The sequence below is a fragment of the Zychaea mexicana genome (assembly GCF_025766255.1).
Source record: "Zychaea mexicana strain RSA 1403 chromosome Unknown BDB00scaffold_36, whole genome shotgun sequence".
In the NCBI taxonomy this organism is placed as follows: Eukaryota; Fungi; Mucoromycota; class Mucoromycetes; order Mucorales; family Lichtheimiaceae; genus Zychaea; species Zychaea mexicana.
The window spans coordinates 109,135-134,032 of record NW_026516699.1 but is presented as its reverse complement, the minus strand read 5'-3'; the positions used below and the strand labels follow the sequence as shown (position 1 = coordinate 134,032).

Below are 24,898 nucleotides of genomic sequence, written 5' to 3'. Positions count from 1 at the left end.
GAGTGTTGATGTCGCCGAGGATTATGGTGCTGTCGTCTATGGTGAGGCGTTGGATGGTGGCGGTGTAGTCGGGAAAGGAGAGAGAAGGAGGTAAGTAGAGACAGTGGATGGTGTAGGGTCCGATCGTACAGGTGATGGTGTAGCGATTCGGATGGTCGTGAGGGTGAACATGGTAAGGAAAATCAGGGCGCATAAGCAGCGTTAGCCCGCCAAAGCCGACTCGTGCGTTGCCTGAAGTCCACGCATAATTATGAAATTGCGTCCATGGTGTTGTAAGTCGTCCAGCGAGTAGTTTAGTTTCCGTTAGCAATAAAATATCAATGTTATTTCCAATACAATAATTAATTAACACATCTGGCGATCTTTCGATACCATTTGCATTAAGTTGATCGATTTTGAGTGTTTCACTCATTAATTATTGTCTTTTGCTGCGGCTTCGACGTTGTTTGAGGTGGTGGTGGTGGTAGAGTTATTGGCAGAGATGTTGCCCATATCAACATCCTCTCCCTCTCCCATGTTGTTGTTGCTGCTTTTGGCGCTGTCGTCCTTGTTGCTTGTTGCTGGTGCTAGGAATGCTGACGCTGCTTCTACTGGTGTCAATTCCCTACGACGACGGAATTGTGGTGCTGGGCGCAGCTTCTGGAACACAATCAGCATTTCCGTAGGTAGCTTATGGGGCCCGTCATAGCTGTCGGCACAGAAATAACGCATGATTGCGTTACTAAGATAGGTGTGCGGCATTTGAAGGCATGTGCGGTAAATGCGTCTCTGATGGATATCGATTGCCTTTGTTGTTTTTTCCGTTGCTGTCATGGTTTTGAGCTTTTGATCCTTAATGACAGTAGGTGACAATGGATCAAAATCGACAAATTTGATGCTACCTGGCACCAGTAGCTGCTCAAGCTCATTCTTGAACGATTGATGGATCAATAGGCCTACAATACCAGTAGTAGGGAAGTGGACGTCAAGAATGCGGGCCTGTGGTACCTTGAGGATAGCAAGGCGTTTACGCACTTTACTATGGCGCATGCGGTGGGGGCTGTTGAGGTACACAAACGTATACCCTTGTGTGGCAGTAGGATCTATTGGGGCAAATCCACGACTGGCCCATGCCATCATTGCTGCTGTTAGTGTTTTCACAACACGACGGGTCTTTTGCTTGTTGTTGTTGCTGCTAACGTTTTTGCTGGCTGCTGCTGCATACGTCTTTTTGCTGCTGTTGTTGTTAGGTGCAGGTTGTTGTTGCTTTTGTTGTTTTTGTTGCTTTTGCTGTTGCTGCTGGTCCATGCGATCCATCAGCTTGAGCTGGCGTGCGAGACGCTTCTCCCGATCTTGCTCTTGGTGTGCTTCACAGGCACGCTTTTACTGCTGGTACACAGCTCGAGATTCTAGTATACCTGCATGTACGGACTCAATAGTGCCTGTAAGACATTCATCTTCGTACTCAGGGGTGCTATCCATAACAGTCATTGTTGCTGCTGGTGGCACAGGGGATGTTCTCCCTCGAGCTCGGCAATACGCTGATAAGCGAGTGCTAATTCTGACCGGAGTTGCTTATTTTCTTTAATTAGAGCGGCCATTTGCTCTAATTGCTCATCGTGGGCTGCAATTTTTTGCTGGAACGTGAGGAACCAGGGAGGGATTGCTGTTGTTGTTGTTGTTGTTACCAATGTGGCATCCTCCTGCTCCTATGTATCTGGGAGTGATGTATGCAGAGAGCTATACAAGAGCTCTTGCTCTTACTGGTTGTTGTTGTTGTTGTTGTTGTTGTTGGTTTGCTGTTGCTGTTGTTGCTGAAGGGCGGTGGTGCCGCGTTCGGTTAGGGGGCTGTTGCTGCAGGTGCGTTCGCACTGGGGGTATGGTGATACCTCTTAGCCATTAATAAATATATCCGCGGAATTGATGGTGTTGGGGGTGGCAATTTCTGTTGTAGTAGGTGAAGGGGTGGTGCGGCGTTTTTGCTGTTTTTGCTGTGAATTTCCTTCTATGGGGGAAGGGGTCTTCTTGATAGGGGAGGGGATATGGGTTGCCCGCTGTGAAGCACGCTGTTTTGCTCTAATAGGCAAAGCCAATGTGAGGCATATGGCCGATTCTGGTGCTGTAGGTGATATAGACACGGCTGTTGTACGTGGTTAGGTGGGAATATTGGCGGTTGCCTCGGGTGTTACGCGAGGCGAGTTCGGAGGTCGTAATTTTTGGGGGGTGATTGGAAAAAAGGACGAGTTTTTGGGGGTGCAGAGTGAAGAAAAAGTTTAAAACGAGGTGGTTCTAATCGCGCGCAATGCTCGAAAAATGTCTCTCCTCTATGGTCTAGTTCAAAGCGTATTTTTATTAAAGGGTGGAAGAGACTCTCGAGGGCAACATCCATTAGGCAATTTGCCGGTCTCATTGTTTCAAAAGGGAGGGTGTGACAAGAATATAAAATGCGGGGTAAAGGTGGTGGAACGAGCGCGGGAAAACCCTCAAAGGGGAAGAAAAACCCGGCTGTAAGCTAAGAGAAGTGACTGGGGGGAGGTGATACTGATAGATATAAAGTTTCTAACGACACAAAAGAAAATAAAAGATATAAAATATAGAATGAACTGCCTAGGGCACAAAGTAATAAGAGAGGCGGTGTTGTTGTTGATGGTGTGCTAGGGGAAAGAAAAGGGCAGTAGCAGCAATGATTATGTGGGTGGTGGTGATGGTGGTGAAAAGAACCCATCAAGGACCTGCCTTGGATGAGGTTCGGGATCAAAGGTGGCATCCGGATGACTGCAAATGTCGATATCGCGGAGCGTAAGCAGAAGCACAGGCCATGTAGATCGCCAATGGCCATTCTTGAGTGCTGTTGCTTTGTTTGGCAAGCTGTTGAAGACCGCATCCAGCAGATGTTGGTCGTCTTGCACAGGCCCAGGGAAACTGTTGCGTAATTGCTCGACCATTGGTGCCAAAAGAGGACAATCGTTGGTGTAGTGGCGTCGGTTGGCTCCCACTTTGCCGCAGCGGCAATCCTTTAACGGATATGATGGCAGCCAATGCATGCGCCATTTAACAAGGCGGTGGCGAGCCAAATTGGTGGCGGGCAGAAACAGGATCGGATCCCATCTCCGTTCCGGCAAAGCACGTCGCACAGTGGAGAACCGGTTGCGGCGGCTTTGCAATTCTTGTTGGTGGTGACTGTCGATTACGTGCTGCATGGGGTCGCGCGGCAGTGGTGCTTGGCGAGTTACTTCTTTTTCGTCTACCCATAACTTATTTGTTGTCATGACGCGCCAATAGTCGGGTGGGTGATGGCGACGAAGAAATGAAGAAACGACACATGCGAGCAAGGTTGACGGTGGCAAACGGAACGCACGACACAAAAACTTGAACAGCAAGATGCGCGCTCGAAGTTTGATTGACGGCAAGTCAGCAAGGTGGAGGGGGACGATTGTTGGTGTGGTGGCAGCAGGGTCGGTAACGTTCAATGCTAACCGAATGCAACGAATCTGCACCTTTTCGAGGGCGGTATATTGTGTGGCGGTTGGGGTGAAGATTGCCAGGCCGTACTCCAGCACAGGACGAACAAAGCTGCGATACAGGCGCAGGGCGAGACCGAGGCCAAAGTTGTATTGATGAGCGCCGATATTGCGAAGCAAAACCATGGCGCTAATGGTTTTGGTAGCGTTTGTCTGGATCAAACGGTTGGTGTCGATGCCCTCTGCCGTAAACGGGATACCAAGGTACTTGAACCAGGGCACTTGTTCAATGGCTTCACCGTAGAGTCGATATTGGACACCAGGCTGGCCATTAACGATCTGGCATTTGGTAGGGCTCCATCGATACCCATACCGTTCCGAGTGCAGCTGTGCCATAGCAAGCAGCTGGCGTACATCATCGGAAGAACCGAAAATAGCCACGTCGTCAGCATACAGCAGCGAGTTAATGATGGTGATATCCGTGTCTTGGCGACGACGATCACGCAGGGTGCGGCGTTCCAGCAACTGAGCAGATGCTTCAGTGTAATCAGCAAGTGGTACAGTGCGGATGAGCAGTGGTTGGCGGCTGCCAAGTCGTAGCACCTTGGGCAGCGAGTCGATGAACACGGCGTACAAGATCGGGCTAAGGATCGAGCCTTGTAGTACACCGCGACGAGGACGGATGGCACGCGATTGGTAGTTGCTGAGGATGACGCTGATCGACACCTCGTTGAACATATGCCTGAGCAACTCAAGCAATGCTGGCTGCAGATGGTCAGTGAGCGCTCCCCAATAACGTTACGGTCGACAGAATCGTACGCCGCTTTGATATCTAGGAACGCGACAACGGGTGGCTGATCGTGTTGGCGTTGGAATTGGCGCATCAACACTTGTAAATTGAACGCCTGGTCGAGAGCACCGCGGCGAGCCCGAAACCCACCTTGGGCTACATCGAGCGCAGGCATCTGTTGTAGCAGCACTGGCAACAAGCACCGCTCGACGATCTTACGAAACGTGCTTGTTAGACTGATCGGCCGATAATTGGACGCAAGGGATGGATCGCCTTTCTTGTGGATCGGTACTACCTGTGCAGTGCGCCAAGCAGCAGGCAAATACGACCAGCACCAACAAAGACGAAGAAAAGGGGAGAGCACCGATGCGAGTGGACGAGCAATCGGCTTTAGCATCTCACCACGAATATGATCTGATCCAGGCGCTTTACGACCTGGCAGCTCCTTGCGGATCACCATGACAATACGCTCTAGTGAGAACGGATCGTCACCAACATCATCCAGCTGATCGTAGCGCTGTTGCGGCGGGTCAGAGACCTCACCACCAAAGACACTAGCTAGATGAGTGATCATTGTTTCGGCGGCATGGGCGGGACCTTGAGGATGCGAGAACGTGGCACCTTTCTGGCGGTTTCGTCTCATGCTCTTGATGACGCTGTTGGCCTCGGATGGGTCGTTGCGTTGCATCTTGGTACAGAATTCACGCCATTGGCGAGTACGAGCACGGCGGATGGCGATACGCAGCTCGTCTCGGGCATCGGTGAACTCCTTCCACAGGGTGGCTCGTGCAAGGGTGGCAGGTGCATGTCGCCAGCGACTGTAACGTTGCTGCCGTTCGTCAGCAAGCTTCTGTAGCTCTGCGGTCCAGAACCACTTCCACTGCTTCGGTCGGGCTTGCCCTCTAGTGACACTTGCATCCAACGCTTCGTATACGGCTTGAGTGATACGCTGGCCAAGCTGTTCGATAGCCGCCAAGTCCAGCTCATTGCGATCAAGACACTGCTGTATCTCGTCACTAATCGGTGCGACATTGCGAGTAAACTCATCAATGTAGACCGTCTGGATATCTTCTTCATGCAAACGCTGTAGCTTCCAATGTGGCGCGGCGCGTTGGGAGCTGGCAACCGGTCAATTGGTGTGTGAAGGAAGAAGTCGAACTGGCAGAGGTGATGATCGGATCCAAACGTCAAATCATCTCTTACTACGAGCGAAGGTGATATCACTGCAGTAGGTGAGGAGATGAAGAAGTCGATGATGCTGGATCCAACGTTCGGTTTGTGGAAGGTGTGTTTGCCGAACGCGAGTGTTTCGTTCCATACAACAATGCCATGGTCAACAAGCCATTGCTGCAGGAATCCTGCTCGAGGATAAGTGCTGTCGTTATCGCCGAGCTGTGCACCAAGACGAGTGTTGATGTCGCCGAGGATTATGGTGCTGTCGTCTATGGTGAGGCGTTGGATGGTGGCGGTGTAGTCGGGAAAGGAGAGAGAAGGAGGTAAGTAGAGACAGTGGATGGTGTAGGGTCCGATCGTACAGGTGATGGTGTAGCGATTCGGATGGTCGTGAGGGTGAACATGGTAAGGAAAATCAGGGCGCACAAGCAGCGTTAGCCCGCCAAAGCCGACTCGTGCGTTGCCTGAAGTCCACGCATAATTATGAAATTGCGTCCATGGTGTTGTAAGTCGTCCAGCGAGTAGTTTAGTTTCCGTTAGCAATAAAATATCAATGTTATTTTCAGTACAATAATTAATTAACACATCTGGCGATCTTTCGATACCATTTGCATTAAGTTGAGCGATCTTGATGGTGTCACTCATTAATTATTGTCTTTTGCCGCGGCTTCGATGTTTTTTGAGGTGGTGGTGGTGGTAGAGTTATTGGCAGAGATGTTGCCCATGTCAACATCCTCTCCCTCTCCCATGTTGTTGTTGCTGCTTTTGGCGCTGTCGTCCTTGCGGCCGTCGTCGTCCTTGTTGCTTGTTGTTGGTGCTAGGAATGCTGACGCTGCTTCTACTGGTGTCAATTCCCTACGACGACGGAATTGCGGTGCTGGGCGCAGCTTCTGGAACTCAATCAGCATTTCCGTAGGTAGCTTATGGGGCCCGTCATAGCTGTCAGCACAGAAATAACGCATGATTGCGTTACCAAGATAGGTGTGCGGCATTTGAAGGCATGTGCGGTAAATGCGTCTCTGATGGATATCGATTGCCTTTGTTGTTTTTTCCGTTGCTGTCATGGTTTTGAGCTTTTGATCCTTAATGACAGTAGGTGACAATGGATCAAAATCGACAAATTTGATGCTACCTGGCACCAGTAGCTGCTCAAGCTCATTCTTGAACGATTGATGGATCAATAGGCCTACAATACCAGTAGTAGGGAAGTGGACGTCAAGAATGCGGGCCTGTGGTACCTTGAGGATAGCAAGGCGTTTACGCACTTTACTATGGCGCATGCGGTGGGGGCTGTTGAGGTACACAAACGTATACCCTTGTGTGGCAGTAGGATCTATTGGGGCAAATCCACGACTGGCCCATGCCATCATTGCTGCTGTTAGTGTTTTCACAACACGACGGGTCTTTTGCTTGTTGTTGTTGCTGCTAACGTTTTTGCTGGCTGCTGCTGCATACGTCTTTTGCTGCTGTTGTTGTTAGGTGCAGGTTGTTGTTGCTTTTGTTGTTTTTGTTGCTTTTGCTGTTGCTGCTGGTCCATGCGATCCATCAGCTTGAGCTGGCGTGCGAGACGCTTCTCCCGATCTTGCTCTTGTGTGCTTCACGGGCACGCTTTTGCTGCTGGTACACAGCTCGAGATTCTGGTGTACCCGCGTGTACGGACTCAATAGTGCCTGTAAGACATTCATCATCTTCGTACTCAGGGGTGCTATCCATAACAGTCAGTGTTGCTGCTGGTGGCACAGGGGGATGTTCTCCCTCGAGCTCGGCAATACGCTGATAAGCGAGTGCTAATTCTGACCGGAGTTGCTTGTTTTCTTTAATTAGAGCGGCCATTTGCTCTAATTGCTCATCGTGGGCTGCAATTTTTTGCTGGAACGTGAGGAACCAGGGAGGGATTGCTGTTGTTGTTGTTGTTGTTACCAATGCTGCATCCTCCTGCTCCTGTGTATCGGGAGTGATGTATGCAGAGAGCTATACAAGAGCTCTTGCTCTTGCTGGTTGTTGTTGTTGTTGTTGGTTTGCTGTTGCTGTTGTTGCTGAAGGGCGGCGGTGCCGCGTTCGGCGAGGGGGCTGTTGCTGCGGGTGCGTTCGGACTGGGGGTATGGTGATACCTCTTGGCCGTTGATAAACATATCCGCGGAATTGATGGTGTTGGGGGTGGCAATCTCTGTTGTAGTAGGTGAAGGGGTGGTGTGGCGTTTTTGCCGTTTTTGCTGTGAATTTCCTTCTATAGGGGAAGGGGTCTTCTTGATAGGGGAGGGGATATGGGTTGCCCGCTGTGAAGCACGCCGTTTTGCTCTAATAGGCAAAGCCGATGTGAGGCGTATGGCCGATTCTGGTGCTGTGGGTGATGCAGGCACGGCTGTTGTACGTGGTGAGGTGGGAATATTGGCGGTTGCCTCGGGTGTTACGCGAGGCGAGTTCGAGGTCGTAATTTTTGGGGGGTGATCGGAAAAAAGGACGAGTTTTTGGGGGTGCAGATTGAAGAAAAGTATAAAAAGAGGTGGTTTTCACCGCGCGCAATGCTCGACAGATGTCTCTCCTCCTCTATGGTCCAGTGGTCAGGATCCCTGTCTTTCACACAGGTGGCCCGGGTTCGATTCCCGGTGGGGGAAAATGTGAGCATTTAAGCTTGTATAATTTTTTGGGATTGTTGTCGAGTCGCTTTTTGGCGGGTGGATCCGTAGCCAATGAGAAAGGATAAGAACAAAGGGTAATCAGAGAATAGAGGGTTGTTAAAAGATACTTTTTATTGCTTGTGATAGCGTGGCTATTTATAATCTTTTTCTAATAAAGTGCCTCGGCGCTTGCCATATGCTACAACCATATAATACGATACAATTACGATGCTGTCGAATCCCGCCTTCTACTCGTTGTTTGTGGTGTGTTCGTTTGTATGTTGTCAACGTATTTTTGCGCCGCCAAAACGGAATAATTAAAGGCTGGTCATTTTTACTATGACACATCATCTATAACCAATGAAAAAGGAGAAGACCAAAGGATGATAATAGGATAGAGGGCTTGATTGAGTTTGAACAGGATGAAGGGAACTTGGAATACGAGAGAATTAGATAATTCTATGCCTTCTTTTTATTTGATGCTTCTTTGATGGGTATTTATATGTGTACTCCTAATCGCTAATGATGGCACATGATTCTTACATACTGATGGCTACGTCTTTTCTGATCGTTTAGATGGCGGCGTCATCATTGATCATCTCACATCATCCCCTTCTTGTGAAAGAAGGTGGTTCATGCCATGGGTGCAGGTGCTTGATATTTGCGGTTGTTGTGAAACAGCTTGGACCTTGTTTCTGGACCTTGTAGGATGTCCCTTCTTCATTGTTTTTTGCGAGTATCACATAGGGGCCAGACCAGCGTTCTTTTGGAAACGATGATTTCTCAAGATTTCTTTGGGTAACCAGGTCGCCAATTCTATAGTCATGTTTTGTATTCTTTGTTTTATCGTAAAATCGCTTTTGGCGGGCTTGTGCGGCCTTGATATTCTTGAGTGCTTCTCCATGGATAATTGGTATGTGTGAATTCAGATAGTGTATCCATGATTGTGTTTCGTAAGTCTTGGCTTCTGGGCACAGTTCGTTGGGTAGAAGAACGGCAGCCCGTCGACTGTACATAAGCTCAAATGGTGTCTAGCCAGTTGATGATTGTTTTGCCATATTGTACGCAAATGTTACAATAGCAGAAATTCGTCCCACTTGCTAGGGTCTTACTCCACATAGGCGGCCAACGAAGTCTTGATGGTCCTGTTCATGCGTTCAACAAGGCCGTCGCATTGAGGGTATTCAACCGAGGTGAGCGAGCAAGACACACCAAGTCCGAGACAAACAGCTTTCATAGCATCCGAAAGAAAATTAGAAGCGTTGTCCGGCAAAAGTCCTATTTGGCTTGCCATACTTGAGCACCATTTCATACAAGAGCACATGTGCCACATGATCGGAGTCAAAGCTTGGAAGTGCTGCCGTGATGCACCACTTGGATAAGTATTCCACAAGAACAAGGAGGTATTCGTTTCCCTTTTTGCTTTGTGGGAACACCGCGATGTCCGCCGATCATATTTTGCCAGCGAATCTTGGCAATATTGGTTTCATCGGCGCAGCTGTCGACGTGGTACTATTCTTGTATTTTTGGCATGACATACATCCCTGAACCCAAGCTTTTACGTCTTCTTGCATTGTTGACCACCATGCTAGCTGTTTGGCCTTGTCCATGGTTTTTCCAACTGCAAAGTGACCTGCTGTTTTGTCGCCATGTGCTGTTTGGAGAACTACTTGGATCATCGTCTGCGGAAGGACTGGTCTTGTCAAAATTTCATCTTGTTTTTGAAATAGAATGTTGTTTTTCCACAGGAACGGCTCTTCTATTGCCTGTGATAGTATGGCTATTTATAGTTTTTTTTCCTAATAAAACTGCCTCGCCGCTTGCCATATGATACAATGATATAATACAAATACAATCACGATGTTGTCGAATACCTCCTTCTACTCATTGCTTGTATGCTCGTTTGTATCTTGTCAACATATTCTTGTGAGGTGGTATTCTGTATGTTGCAATCGTTTGTAGTCTGGCAAATGTCTTGTGCCGTCAAAACGGCCAGTCATATTTAGTACAACACTAGGAGAGAAAAAGTTTAGAAAAGAGGAGACAAGTGAATGCTGGATAGGATCGCAGAAGGTGGAATCCGTTGAGGAGGAGATGATATGTAGGTACTTCCCTACCACTGCCATTATTGGCCTCATAACTCGTCAATTATTCAAGGACGAGCTCGAGTTAGGGGTCGCAATTGGACGGGTCGGGTCGGGCCAAGGGTCTGACCCATTGACCCGCGGGTTAAGAAAACACTGACCCGACCCGACCCGTTCAACCCGACGGGTCAAAACTCGGGTTGACGGGTCAAGACTGATTTCGATATGGTGATGAAGGAAGTGTCAATCAGCCTGAACTTGAGCACTGGAAGTGCAAAACTCTATATATATATACAAAGCTTTCTAAGATGATGGCACGCAAATTTCTAACAGTGCTTGCAACATCTACGTTTTGTGTGATTATTTCAAAGGTAAAGGGTTTTGTGCCATCACAAAAGAAATCGCTCGGGCTCACATGTATTAAAGAAAGCATGATGGTAAAAGTGTGGTTGAAAATCGACTTCCCTATATGCCCCTAATAATCCCTTTCCTTTTCCCTTTTCTTATCACTTCTTCCTTCTTCCTTCGTTTTTCTTTTTTCAATTCCTTTTCAGTCTTTTGTTAAATCTCGTCTCTTACTGCCACCCTTTATTGTCCGTTCTCATTGTACTATTGCTGCTTCTTAACTCCTTTTACATATATTGCTTATAGCTTACTTATCCTTTACTCTTGAATATAAAAGATAATCCCACAATAAAAAGCATTTTATGTTATAGTTCTATAGCAGACATATTGATAACTACATCCTATAATATAATGATGCTTCCCAACAAGAAGATTGACTACTTGAATACAAGTACCTCATACATATTATATGTATACACGGGTCACAACGGGTCAACGGGTCGGGTCAAGGGTTAGACGGGTTGACCCGCGGGTTAGAAATGCATCAACCCGACCCGTTGACCTGTCCTCAACCCGCGGGTCAGATTGCGACCCCTACATATTTTCAGCTACAAAGCCAAGTACAATTAGATCTAAGACCGTTATACAAGCCCCGAGTTTTCATGTGGGTTCCTCATTTGCTCGAGACTGTACTATGTCCAAGCTGCAAGAAAAAGCTGGACACCCATGGATGGCCAACATCGTCTGCTGCCCATAGAGTCATCGATATCACGGACAACTTTTAAATAATGTCCTACTGTTATAAATACAACAATGGATGCAATACAACATATATGGGGCATGACGAAGAGGTCGTTGCTATGTTACCACCCGAGCTATCGAAGAATTCCCTACTTATTTTTTGCATCGCAGCGGCGTGTCATTTCAAGTGATGCGACTAATGTACAGTACCTTCGCTTCTGGAATAGGGCCCAAGCCATTCATGCGTATGCTTTACGAGCTCCATAATCTTCGACACGACGGTCTGGAGCATCAATTCGTCAAAAAGCGTGAGCACATTCAAGACCAACAGAGGGAACTCGAACTTAAACACAAGCAAAGAATGCTGAATAGTATGGTGAAACGAATTAAGATTGCAAAATTTTCATCATTCGAGGATACTACTACTGGATACTGTGGCTTCGTACCAAGTGCCAAGTACTTCACAGAACTTTTCAATGGCTTTGTGGAAAAGTATGTACAGATCACAATCAGTACACAAGCTCCTTATCAGCAGACGTCGTGCATGTTGATCACAGCTATAAAGTAAATTGTTGATATAGTATGCTTAAATTTGATTGAGCTGTTAAACTTCCAATCCTTAGGTCCCTGCTCACCTAGGTAAACTTGATGGAATGAAGATCTTTGAGGGCTTGTTTACCATGACCAACGAATTCGGCGAGATTCGCTTGCAGTGCTTTGTACTGTCATCATCAATGGACTATATACATCAACCAATCTACAACATGTGCAAAAGCTTACACAACTTCGGTCATCAGTGTCCTCAGGTTCTTTTCACAGACAAAGCTAGCGTAGATAAGACATTTTTCGAGGAAGTCTTTCCTTCTTTGCGCGAAGGCATCCAATCTCAACCATTGCATCCATCTCAGCATTATCTAGAGCTCGAGCTACCACAACAGTTTTCAAACCCTCCAGTACTTAGTACAACTGCCAGTATCAACAGCGCTCTTAGAGCACCTGCAGCGGTCGCTGTTAAGAACCTGTTATGTTAAATTTAACAGTTTATTTAACAGCCAGACCTTGCAGCGGTTGCTGTTAACGTCCTGTTAAATTTAACAGCCCGAACAAAAACTGTTAAATTTAACAGTTTCTTGAATCGAGAAAAAGGACTTGAAAAATAAAGCTATATCTCACTTCATTCTTTGTTTGTATTCTTCAAATTGAACAACGCTACTTCTAACGCCACTCGCCTGTCTGACGTTTCTGCCGCTGCCCCCTGCTCAAGAGAAAGGGCAAAGCTTTCATTGAAACCAACGACGTGTGAAGTTAACAGCTTCGTAACAGTAACCGCTGCACGAAATGCCCTGTTAAGCTGTTACGCACTGTTAAGCGGGCTGTTAAACTCTGAAATTTAACAGTTTCGTAACAGCGACCGCTGCAGGTGCTCTTACCCTGTTATTGGAATCAAGTAGTCAAGATAATCCCAGAAACAAGGCCGGATCAAGTTTTGCTGTTGGTTTTGACGCAGAATAGAAGTTCAACAGAACTAGTCAGGAGCCTTTTCCCGCCACCTTGCTGCGTACACTGCGCACCTTTGACATGTCATCCCCAGCGCCTCAGCCATCCTACTTCTAGCAATGTACAAGTCCCCTTTGCTTATACTTACTATCTGTCACTTATCTTATATAAGAGCTACCAGTTAGCTTTGAACTCACAAAAAAAAATAATTTATTTAGTCTCCACTATGAGGAGAAAAAAGCATGAAAATGAAAATATATTTTTTCTTCTTTGAACGAGATCATAAGATATATATGATAGCTGGACTTCTGTCGGTTCCAAAACTCGCGTGAAAGTATACAATCTTACCTTTCCTTCATACTGTGCGGCATTTGGTGAACTACCGTCCTTTCTACTATCTGGTTTGCCTATCAAGCTGCAATATATCATGGTAAAACAGGGTACTTGTCGCCGTATTTCAAACACCATTAGTTGGTGCTTTTAGTACTACAGCTTTAGCCATCATAGTGTAGACTGCCCGCTTTGCTCTCTCCAAACTAAAATGAATCGTTGAGTTGTTGCTTGGCTATTATCGCATTTTCTCCGTCCTCCAGTCGACCAGTCTATCCATGTAAATTTGCGATAACGATTACAACACCACGTCGTTATCGAAGAAGAGCCCCTGCTTGATAAAGCGAATTTTGGCGAGTCGTTTCTGGCTGAGTTAAGCCGTGAAAATCAGTTGTTCAATGACGATGGTCAAGTCGCTTGAAGTAAACGTCTTTAATATAGCCAACTGATTAGTAGATGCGTTTTGTCCACGGTAAGAAATTGAAGTACCTTCGCAATTGTTTGGGATCACTCAATTAAACTTGACCGAATCGGGCTTCTTGTATTTTGAGTGACATGTATAAAAATAGAGACACGGAGCATTGACGTGAACTCAGAAACCATGCGATATAGACTTCTTCCTTCTTTTTAGAATCAGCAGGTAATACTACAATGCGTCCGGTCTTGCTATTGAGCACTTGTTCTCCAAAATCGCTTTTTAGACTGATCACAATCAGAAACATGATAAAAAAGTTAGCAATATTTGTTGGAATGTTACCGCAGCTACAATCATCAGGCGATATAAAAGCGTATCCAAAAGCGTATCCATTTTGAAAAAAGCGTATCCAAAAGCGTATCCATTTTGAAAAAAGCGTATCCAAAAGCGTATCCATTTTGAAAAAAGCGTATCCAAAAGCGTATCCATTTTGAAAAAAGCGTATCCAAAAGCGTATCCATTTTCAAAAAAGCGTATCCAAAAGCGTATCCATTTTGAAAAAAGCGTATCCAAAAGCGTATCCATTTTCAAAAAAGCGTATCCAAAAGCGTATCCATTTGAAAAAAGCGTATCCAAAAGCGTATCCATTTTGAAAAAAGCGTATCCAAAAGCGTATCCAAAAGCGTATCCATTTTAAAAAAAGCGTATCCAAACACAAATGGTTTCAAAAATAATTAAATAGTCGATAATGAAACATAATTAAATAGTCGATATTCAAACAAAAAGCACCATGTACAATAGATCGCTGGCCTTAGCACTAGATTGCGTGCCGTCTCTGTACATGTTTTATTTTCTTTACTAGCAAGCCACAACAGTACCAGTAGCAATTTGATTGCTACTGCTATAGCACGATAGCCTTGACGTCCTGCCAATAAGACATTCTTTAATGTCGCCGTTGTCGTCATGTGCTCAGTACTATAAGTAACGAAGCTTTTACACAGCCTCAAAACTGCAAATGCTATGATACCAACTGTGTTGGTGTAACGAGATTACCATTATAGTTTTACCGCAGCAAACAAAACTTGTGGGAGTCGCAGGAATCCGCAGTAACTGAGAAACTTCGCGAGATTCCATGAATTACACCGTGGTATAGCTGGTAAGCAAAAACAAACTCGGTTTATAAATAAACAACACAAAGTTTTGATTATTTTCTTAGCTCTCTTTCTCTCTATTTCTCTTGTTACATAACAAAGCAACTAGTGAGAAAAGTATAGGATGGAGAAGAGCAACGAGCGTATTTATGTCCTTGGTGCCACTGGTAATGTCGGCTCTGTTGTGTTGGACAAGCTGATCAAAAGCGGCATTCAGGTCACGGCCTACACTCGTACACCGCCAAAAGTTGCCAACACGTCTAGCACTATCACCATTATTCAAGGCGGTTATCACGACTTGACACCATTTAATGAATCCATTGCCGGTCACACGCGCTTGTTTCTGCTTGTGCCTGACATGGATGACATGGCTGCCATCAAAATTGCACTGGCTAAAAAGGCCTACGAAGCGGGGGTGAAACAAATTGTCGACTTGTCAGTCCAATCTGTGCCTTGGCGTCAGTACCAAGCGCTGCTACCACACCAAGTTGCAGAAAAGGCCATCTATGAACTAGCTAACAAACCTTCACGAAATCATGGTTTCGTGAGTCTGCGGCCGAGCAATTTCATGAGCAATCTATTGTTCAATCTCGAAACTATCCAAAAACAGAGCACGATCATGGATTCTGCTTCTGCTCCGGACGAGTTGCAAGAATGGATTTCGCCATGCGATATTGGCGAGGTAGCGGCACGTATTTTGATGGATCCAGTCGAAAAACATGGTGATGCTGCATACGAGCTGGTTGGCGATGTCAAGACACCCCAAGAACGTGCTCAATTTTTGTCTGAACTGTTGGATCGCACAATAACGTACACTCAGGTCCCACCACAAACCATGTATGATACTTTCCTTAAAATGGGATCCGCTTCTGATCTTGCGTATTGTGCCGCTACGTATCGCGCCGTAAGTCCAGCAGTGACTCGTGGTTTGCCAATCCTGCTTGGGCGACAGCCTGAATCAATTCAAAAATGGATGGCTCGTAACAAGAGCGCTTTTTCTTAAGTTGATATTCACCACATGATAGCCAACTCTAGCTTAAATAAAAGATAATAAAGGACAACTCAAGTGATATATAGCGACAATGAAGTGAGTTCACTAGATTCATTACAGTAGCGTATCAACAATGAATGTAGCTGAGCTGTTCTCTCTCCTATTACGACGCTGTATGCCTCTTGGACGAATGCATCATTACAGAGCCATTGCAACTACAGTATCTTCAATAGCAAGATAAATCAGAAGAAAAATACTTTTTTTCATTAATGCAAAGTAAAAAGGAAGGATGAAAAGTGTTTTACAGAGAATTAAGGTGGGGGTGGCTGAATGAAGATACTAGAAATACAGCGGCTATTGATAATCTTATCTGCCACGATACTGCTGCTGATGCGGACGGTGATGATCATGTTGATGCTGCTGCTGATAGCCACGAGGCGGTAAAGGTAAGGATGAAGTGTTATTTACATTGGATTGTGACCGTTTTCTGACAGCCTGGGCCTTTTGTGATGAGAACAATTGGTTGAGGGCTTCAATGATGTTGGGTGAATGAATGGAATGTGCTTGAGCGAACTGACGCGCCACGTTGAGCGGATCATCGTACAGATGAAGATGCACGGGTATCTTATTATCTGCGCTTAACTCGACATTGATGGACACAACGACAGGATTATCTGCGCGCGACGGAGGCGCCACTTTGGTCGGTGGACTGAGTGGTTTGTCAGGCCGATAGTTGGCTGGTGTGGGGCCCTTAGATCGAGTTGAGTATTTTGGTCGACCGGGTCGAGAGAATCGACTTGGTGCCGTTTTCTGTTCACGTTTGGGCTGTTCTGTTTCTTGTTGTCGTGTTGCGTCAGAACCCCAGCCATTATTGTTGCTGCTCCATGTAGTATCAGTGTTGCTATTCCAGCCTTGGGTTGCTGACGAATCGTTCCATGGACTAGAAGCTGAACCATCCCACGATTTTGTTGCGGGTTTCCATGAATCATCGTTGTTGGATACAGGCGTAGTAGCCGTTGTGTTTGTTTCCCAATTGGATGTAGGCGCTAGCACCGAAAAGGGAGACTGCCTACCTGGTGGCGTTATTGGTTTCGCTGGGACTGGTGGAGTAGACGTCGTAGTACTAGTGGTGTATTGCCAAGATGTGTTTTCTGCAGTAGTGGCGGGTGGTGTTACTGGTTTTTCTGATACTGGTGAAACAAAAGACTGCCAGTTGGTTGTTGATGGTGCAGCAGCAGGAGTAGGCGCTGCTACTTTTGCTGGTTGCGTGGGCGACGCAGCTGGTGATACAGGCTTTGCGGGTATCGATGGAGTTTTCAAAGTAGTAGTGCCGGATGCTTGCGAACATTTGTATGAGTCGCTATGAGATACTGGTGTAGATGGTGCAGTAAGCGAACTAGGCGGATTCCATGACGTTGGATGCTGCCATCCGCCACCAGCTTTCATGGCTGAAGTATGTGGATTGGGGTGGTTGGTGGTTGCGGTAGGATTACCAACTGCTTCTTCGTTACCCAGGCTAGGAGTAGCTTTCTTGCTGGTGGTTGACTTGGTGGATGATACCATAAATTCATTCACCCAATCAGCCGATGGAGGCGGATGCCACGCAGGCGGCACTGTTCGTTTGGTAGGCGTTGTCACGGGCGACGGCGTGAGCACGTCTCCCGACGACCACTTGGATGCCCCAGAGGATGTGTCCAATCTTTGTAAAGATTGCTGGGGCTCTGTCTCTTCAATCAACTTGGTATCTTCCTTTTTCTTTGCAGTGCTCTCCTTTTTGAAGTAGGTTAATAACGCCAACTTTATTAATCTTGAATTTTACACGCGGTTTGCACGTCCACTTGTTTCCTCTCTTTGTCATTACCTTTTCCATTGGTCCTTTCCAGAACGGCTCCTCCATTAACAGCTTGCCTACCCACGGATTACTGTTGCTGCTTGCGATGGACGGTGGGCGAGCAGCAACAGGTGGTAATGATGGTGATGCTGTTGGTGTTGTGGTTGCAGGACTCACGATATTACTAGCGGCTGTGGGATCGCAAGCAGCAACAGGTGATGATGATGATGGTGCTGTTGGCTTCGTTGTGGTTGCAGGGCTCACGGTATTACTATCGGTTGTGGGGGTTGTGGAAGCACCGGAAGACGCTGTTGCTGTGATAGTAGTAGTAGCAGTAGTAGTCGTACTGTCAATATGGAAAACATTACTGGTGCTGTTGCAATTTCTCAGAGTCGTAGTCGTAGTTGTAGTTGATTTTGTGCTTTTGGGTGAGTGTAACGCGATAGGAGGCGGTTGCACCAACGGATGACTGAAGCGAACTGATGCTTTCTTTTTCAATTGCGATTGTTTTTCTTGTTGTAGTTGTTGTTGTTCAGAAGATGGTTGTTTTGATGGTCGAGGTTGTTTTAGTTGTTGCTCAGGAGAAGATGAAGATGGAAACTTCGTCACTTCAGTAAAGTCGTCCCATGGTGCCGTTTCACGATAGACAGCCAATGGCTTGTTTTCGATTGGCGGCAATGGTGACGGTGGCGCTACATCGTCAGTGTTGCCTGCTGCCGTAGTAGTGGTTGTGGTTGTGGTGGTATCGGATGGAGAGAACGATTTTTTTCGTGCGGACGATGAGAAATTGCTGCGCGGTGAAGAGAAAGGCTTTTTACCACCGCGTGCAGAAGACGAAAAGGAACGTGCCGATTTCCTAGTGTTGGATACAAATCGTCGAGACGTAGGCCGGTCTTCCTCCAGCTCCCGAACATAACGCATCATCTTTCTTTTTCCTCGGGCGTTGCGCTCCCTGTGTGCCTTTTTCTCTTCTTCCGTTTTCAAACTGGCACCCTGGAGCCGTTGTCGTAGAATAAGAGTTTCATCAACAGGTCGATAATTCGGTCCTCTTCGATGTAAATCGCCACTGCCCACACCATTATTACCAAGCTTGGCATTAGGATCGATTAAGGAAGCCCAGTCGTTTACTTTGTCTTGCTTTGCGTTGTTTCCGTCGTTGCTGTTGTCTGTTGGTTTTTTTTGATCACCCCAGCTCGAGGCGACAATGGGGGCATAGTCGTCGTCGCCACCGCTGTCAGTATCGCTGCCACTGGTATACTCGTTCATTTGTATGTGTGTGTATATAAAGAAGCCCGCTCTCGCCTTTGTTGTAATCGTCACAGCAGCATGTATAAATGAAGGACTGAGATTGCGAGTAAATTAGGGTGTTGACTTTGACAGCGAGTGAACGGAGCGAGCGGCAAAAGAGAAAGAGAAGCGTGTGGAAGAATTAAAAATAAAGGTGATTGGTGTTACGCTGAAGGTTCTTCTGGGTCAGTGAGAAAGGAGGCTACCTACTGAAACAGCAGAGGATGTGTGCAAAAAAGAATTGAAGATACTAAATAGCCCCTTTTCATCTACCCGTCTATGTTGTCGCCTGCCATCCCTTTGTTTTTTTCAAAGACAAAAGATACCTTATGTGACAAAATTATAAAACCAGCAAGTGTCGTTTGTCAGTTGCATAAAAAAAAAACTTTCCCTCTTCAAGTTGAACACACGCACATCGCTACACGTAAATACCTACATATATAATTCTAGTCACCGACTAAAGCACGGCATGACAGTACATCAACTAGTGGGCCAGTATTACCCTTCCGATCAGGAACAGCTCCTGCAACAAATTCAAAAGCTGGAAAGCTTGATTATTGAAAATCACAAAGAAACCATCAAGGAATTGAACAAGATCCGCTGCGAGAACGATCAAATAAAACAGTGGCTACTACACCTTGAATCGACAGCCACCACGCCAATCGCCTCTCCAGCCACTTCCTCCTCCTCTTCCGATCCTATCTCTAACGCTACAGAGCCAGAGCCAAAATCCGAAATATTCAGCCGCTCAGCTGTTACATCGACAAGAAAGGCGCCGGCAATACCATCGTCACCATTTCCAGTTCTACGATCAATGACAAGGACATACAAAGCAAATAAAAAACTCCGAACGCGCCATCAAATACCTTCTTTTGCATCCTCATCTTCTTCCAGCGATAGTAGCGACGAGAAAGGCCCCGAGCAAGAAGAAACTAGAAGCGATGTTGAAGACCCGTCGAGCAACGAGTCATATGTTCCAGAAAAGGATGACGGAAGCAGCGACAGTAGTCTCGATACGGACGACAGTGAATTGCATCCACACACCCAACGAGACGCTGCTGCACTATCGTCGCAATTATCAATTATAACTCGTAGCCAAGTTAAATTCGGACGAGGACGCCCACGAAAACAAGTCACAGAAGACGAAGAAGAAGTGCAGCCACGGAAGAAAACGGCAACGGCCAGAAGAGGAACACGAACTTCGTTGCGACGCAACAGCCAAGAGGCGATATTGACAGAAAATGAAGTGGACGAAGCTGGCAACGACGGCGATATTCCTATCTATAATTTGAACAAAGAAATCACGTCGGTCAAAGATGTATGGCGCGAGTGGACCGACGGCGTGACCGACGATGAGCCAGCTGTTAAAGAGTTAGAAAAACAGTATGGCGACTCTTGGCGGAAAGATAAAGACAACAATAACTTGTTCTTAAAGGTACGACTACCAATCATTAATGAAATCAACTTAATGATGCGATACGGCAAAGACACAACGGATGTGGACGCTGTGCGTCGACTGGATGCTCACCGCATGGGTAAAGCCCTTAATTTGGCCGACTTGGCAAAACGAATCAAGGCTCATAGTATCATAAGTCAAGGTATGCTACTTAACTTACTGTTATTCTGATAAGCTTTATTTCTCAAAGAATGATTGTATCCTTTATAGAACGCGGTGTTGCACCAGTACCATTTATCGACTAATTTTTGAAGACCAACCGGCCAAACTGTTATTAACTCGCAATTAGAATTCAACCACGATAGCCGAAGGATTCCCTCCCCCTCAGTTCAGTGGCTCACATAACGCTTTTGCTTCATGTAGCACGTCATAAAATAAACAAACTCGTTCCTTCTGCTATACTCGTATAATTTAATTAATGGAAAAACGATAGTACCGTAGAAGGTTAACAACGAAAAAAAAACCCTCGGTACTAAAACACTCCCCGATGAAAACATTCTATGAGCAAGAATGAGGTCTACCTTACGTTTTATATGACAGATAACCGACAACATTCTATATAGAAGTTTGCTTCTTTTGTTACCATTACTATTCCAGAAGAACAAGAACCACATACTTAGGGAGCACTGTGGACTATTGGATGTTACTCATCTTTATTGCAAGTAACGAAAACCATGCTGTCTTTTGAGAGATCGCATTGACAGAATTATCCTTTTGATATGCAGAATTCTCATTAAGGACAATTTGCTGCACCATTTCGGTACCCGCTGCCTTTTAGTAGTATGATGGACATTCACATTGTGATGCTATGGCTATCTTTAACATACAATATGCTCGTATTAATTCTCGGAAAGAGTGTCCCTGCCTGGCACAAGCAGAATCTATTCACTGTATATAGTATATGTAGATTTTGTCATTATGCTTACAACCTTGTCGTCAAGTGGGTGTAGTAACTCTAAAATAATATTGTTTGATCATATTACACATGTGTTCTATACAAACAATACCGATTCCATATGCTCCTCCAATAGCTCTTCGCCTTTGTGTGTAAGACCTTGGATTTCTTTCAGGGCCAATCTTTTAAGATTTTTACACGCTGAAATACTATGCACGCTGTTATCTGTCAGCGTCATTTTACCTAGTCCAAGTTCTGATAGAAAAGCGAGGTCTCCAATTGATTGTGCAAAAGTATTGACGTCACAAGAGCTAACTTGTTGTTGATCGCGGGTCGACAAAACGATACTAAGTTTTTGAAGACTCTTGATTTTGGCGGCCTGTTGCAATGCTGATGTAGCGAACCCAGGGCAGTCGACGATACGCAGACATTCCAAACCACAATACGAGCTATGGGCGCCGTAGTCCGTTGTTGATGCCAATGTTAAGTTTTCTTTCTGTGGCGGTGCGTCTTGTGCCGTAAGAGTATAATGGAGCATCAGCCGGTCAAAAAAGTCGTCGCGTCCAAACATAATGTAAAATTGGCGGAACTGTAGAGTAGATAGCCGAGTTAATTGGATTATAGCACCCAACAAGCGTGATTCTAGCTGTTGTTGGCGCGGGTTTTCGGATAACGTGTCGCTGCTTATGGGCGCATTCTCTAAACACAGAGATTTGAGAGCCGGTAAGCGGATAAGGATTGCAGGAAGATGTTGATAAAACGGCTTGCAGTAACTTGACACATGAAGCGATGTCAGCTTATACATGGTAAACGTGGAGAGTGGTTCCCAGCTGCTTATGTTGGAGTAATGGCTGTAAAAATTGAACGAGAGGAACATCGTTTGGAGAGTATTGCTGCTTTTCTCTAGTCGTGACTTTAAAGGTGTCGCTGATCGCAATCCTTGAATAGCCAAACGACGAAGTCCTTTCTTGGCACGTTGTTTCCTCGTCTCCGATACCGATTTTATGTTTTCGATCCCATCGGCCGTTGTGTTTGTTCTTGATGCTGCTGTAGCTGCCGTTCTATCGTCATGTAGATTAAAAGTAGCGCTATCGTTGTTATCCTCGTCATCGTCGTCGTCTTCGTCGTCACCAGGAGGGTCAAAGAACAAGGAATCATCATCATCATTCTTGCTCCTCATTTTCACCACGTCAGAAGAACCAGTTATAACGTATTCCAACTCGGGACAGTTGTGTTCACCAAGCATATCGAAAACATCGATACTGTTTATTCGATCCACCGAATGATACAGAACTGTCAAACGCCGGAGGCATGGCATGTGAGGGAAAAGCGGATGGAGGATTTTTAGTACTTGAGAGAATATGGGCCAATTAGTAATGACGCTCAAAGATGTCAGCGCTGTAGTTTCCGGGATTTTTTCTTCCAACAATGTCGTCGCAGTGATGGTAGTAAGAGAGTAGACATTGACTTTGAGGTGAGTGAGTTTCCGACACGTGGATAATATACGTACGAGCGATATCTTGATGAACGAGTCCGACTTTAGTTCCAGTTTGGTCAATGTGTTTGAGACGTGAGGGAGTATGACATTAAACAGAGATTTGGTCAGCTTGAGTTCCGCAGCTACTGGTTCACCTATACATAACACAGGTAGGCATATATTAAATTATTAAAACTTATATTTTACAAAAAAATACATGTTAAGCCCGTACCTGTGTCAGAGATAGACAGCGTCCGAAGATTGCCAAATGTATTAGTCTTGAGCAATCTAAAATGCATCCTGATCTGCTCAGGACGCGCAAGAATTGATACGTTCTCGATGTACTCTGACATAGCTGACAAAATTTGAACAGATTTTTGCTTCTTGCCACTGCTACCGACAAGGGACACGCTTTTCCAGACGTCTTTATGCTCGAGAAACTTGGCGCGCCAGGAACGACAAACATCCAGGCACTGCATAGTGGTTTGTGTATCCAGGTAGTTGGCAATGGTACAAACAACTTCGAAGGGACATCGGGTGATGAAATCGATACGACATGTGAGTCGAGCCTTCACAATGTCAAGCTGTTGCTGAATAAGGTGGCGTGAAGAGATCTGTGCACTGCTGCTGCTGCTGCTGTCGTTATTAGCGATTGCTCGTAGACCGTGTTCAAGCACAGAGATGGCCTCTCGTTGCTTTCCTTGACACGAATATAATTTTGAAGCAATAATGTATTTGGTTGGCTCGCGTGTCTGGTCATATTGTATATCAAAAAGGATTTGATCTGTCTCTTCGGCGAGGGTTTTAAGGATTGTTGGTTGTAGCTGTAACTGCTGATCCGCCATTCTGTGTTGCTGCGATTCTTCGAGGATTCAATTCTGTTGTTCTGGAGCGTACAAATATTCGACGTTTATAAAGGAAGAAAGAAGGTGAGGCGCAGCGCAATGTTGTACGTATTCTGCAGACGCAGTATTACACCAACGAATTCTTCAGAGGAGCTTGAAAAACGAAAGCAAGAGCGGTTGCCATGGCAACGGCGTCTTTCGTGCAACATAAAATAAAATTATGGCGCGTGTTGAATGGACATACCAATCTAGGATAAGTTTTATACCCACGATGTGAAAAATCCCGTAGACCTGAACCGGGAAATTATATACCCGGTAAGAAACATCACATTTTTCCAATAAAAAACAAATATAATGCGTACATTGTAACGTTCATTCGATCGATAAATGTCTAGATATATCAAAAAACAAGCTTTTAGTCGAAAATGATGGACGAGTAGCTTCTTCACTACAAGACTTCTTACAGCAGTAATCCTATTCACGACTGGTGCATTGATTGGTGGCAAGATGGCATATCAATTAAAGTTGGTAGGGATAGTAATGTGTGTTTGCTCTTGGACTACATGCGTTTGCTTTAAACCATGTAGGACTCCCGTATAATGAACGCTCCAAGGCTACGTTTTTGGTTTGAGCCACTGATCCGGTCAGTGTACGGAAATGTTCACGAAGCTCATGTCACCTTTACCAATAGGTCAAGAAGGACGTAGTCTATGGATCGCTTTCAACGGCATTGCATACCGTGGGCGACTACTGATAATGAGCGCCGAAATGACTATCTGTCCCTCCAATAGGGATCGTCGCTTAGCAGAAATAATCATAATTCCTGGATTTCAATGGAGTTTTCCCAACAGTGGATTATGATGTTGGGGAATCGTTTGGTCATATAAATGTGTGGATAGTAGCATATGATACCGTGATACCATCCGTTGCTGCTGCTGCTGCTGCTGCTAACACTATAGACGTAGTTGTAATATTATATGTAATGTAGCAGGACGGATTGTTAGCTCTACCACAGAGTTCTCAGTAAATAAACCTAGGGCACGAAATTGGTGATAATGCACATTTTGAATCCAGGCACGTATATACCTAATTTTTCGCTGCCACACCACACGCACGCTTTTCTATGTAACTTTTTATAGTAATAAATGCCAGCAGTTTAGTCTTTTTTCTTCTTTCGTTCCGGCGTACAACACGCACCATTACAGTGAGTTCACTAGCACCCGATCCATACGGTACTGACATTGTTGTCAAAGTTGTGCAGGCTGTTGTTTCTGTCAAACTGGACGTTAAAATGGCTAAACGACACATGTACACAATACTTTTTTCTTTCAACCCAACTTGTATTAATGTTGCTGTTGTTAGATGGCGCAGAAAATGTTCGCGCGTATGAACATTTAGTAGGAAACCTCTCGGGTGCATCATTATGAAACTGCAGCAAGGTAACGTTATCATTGTTCACACGCAGTCTGCGTACTGTATAGCATTATGTAATACCAGTGTGGTTTCTAAAATGTAGGATTCTATCCGTTTCC

At 45.6% G+C, this 24,898-nt stretch overlaps 7 protein-coding genes and 1 non-coding gene across 8 annotated transcripts; 4 read left to right on the top strand and 4 right to left on the bottom strand.

The window, feature by feature from the left end:
* Nucleotides 1-7,946: 7,946 nt before the first annotated feature.
* Nucleotides 7,947-8,018, top strand: BDB00DRAFT_t54. Its single transcript has one exon. It is a non-coding gene; the product is annotated as a tRNA-Glu (tRNA).
* An 833-nt stretch (nt 8,019-8,851) lies between these two features.
* On the bottom strand, nt 8,852-9,013 carry BDB00DRAFT_741815 (uncharacterized protein; the record flags this gene model as incomplete). The annotated part of the gene is made up of 1 exon (XM_053118467.1): nt 8,852-9,013. A coding segment is annotated over one exon (162 nt), but the record flags the coding sequence as incomplete, so codon positions are not given.
* A 1,941-nt stretch (nt 9,014-10,954) lies between these two features.
* BDB00DRAFT_823086 (uncharacterized protein) lies at nt 10,955-11,821 on the top strand (the record flags this gene model as incomplete). Its single annotated transcript, XM_053123509.1, has 1 exon — nt 10,955-11,821. A coding segment is annotated over exon 1 (373 nt), but the record flags the coding sequence as incomplete, so codon positions are not given.
* A 2,284-nt stretch (nt 11,822-14,105) lies between these two features.
* On the bottom strand, nt 14,106-14,443 carry BDB00DRAFT_823083 (uncharacterized protein). Its single transcript, XM_053123508.1, has one exon. The coding sequence runs from the start codon at nt 14,396-14,398 to the stop codon at nt 14,168-14,170; it is 231 nt and encodes a 76-aa protein (XP_052979701.1). The 5' UTR covers nt 14,399-14,443; the 3' UTR covers nt 14,106-14,167.
* Nucleotides 14,444-14,659: 216 nt separating this feature from the next.
* BDB00DRAFT_823082 (uncharacterized protein) lies at nt 14,660-15,838 on the top strand. Its single transcript, XM_053123507.1, has one exon. It carries the CDS (start codon nt 14,709-14,711, stop codon nt 15,585-15,587), a length of 879 nt encoding a protein of 292 aa, XP_052979700.1. The 5' UTR covers nt 14,660-14,708; the 3' UTR covers nt 15,588-15,838.
* Nucleotides 15,839-15,941: 103 nt separating this feature from the next.
* BDB00DRAFT_872323 (uncharacterized protein) lies at nt 15,942-18,672 on the bottom strand (the record flags this gene model as incomplete). Its single annotated transcript, XM_053126941.1, has 2 exons — nt 15,942-17,345; nt 17,437-18,672. The coding sequence occupies 2 exons, from the start codon at nt 18,670-18,672 to the stop codon at nt 15,942-15,944; spliced, it is 2,640 nt and encodes an 879-aa protein (XP_052979699.1).
* Nucleotides 18,673-19,162: 490 nt separating this feature from the next.
* On the top strand, nt 19,163-20,394 carry BDB00DRAFT_872322 (transcriptional activator of glycolytic enzymes-domain-containing protein; the record flags this gene model as incomplete). Its single annotated transcript, XM_053126940.1, has 2 exons — nt 19,163-20,291; nt 20,360-20,394. The coding sequence occupies 2 exons, from the start codon at nt 19,163-19,165 to the stop codon at nt 20,392-20,394; spliced, it is 1,164 nt and encodes a 387-aa protein (XP_052979698.1).
* A 747-nt stretch (nt 20,395-21,141) lies between these two features.
* Nucleotides 21,142-23,366, bottom strand: BDB00DRAFT_928954 (uncharacterized protein; the record flags this gene model as incomplete). The annotated part of the gene is made up of 2 exons (XM_053128947.1): nt 21,142-22,676; nt 22,754-23,366. 2 exons carry the CDS (start codon nt 23,364-23,366, stop codon nt 21,142-21,144), a joined length of 2,148 nt encoding a protein of 715 aa, XP_052979697.1.
* Nucleotides 23,367-24,898: the final 1,532 nt, after the last annotated feature.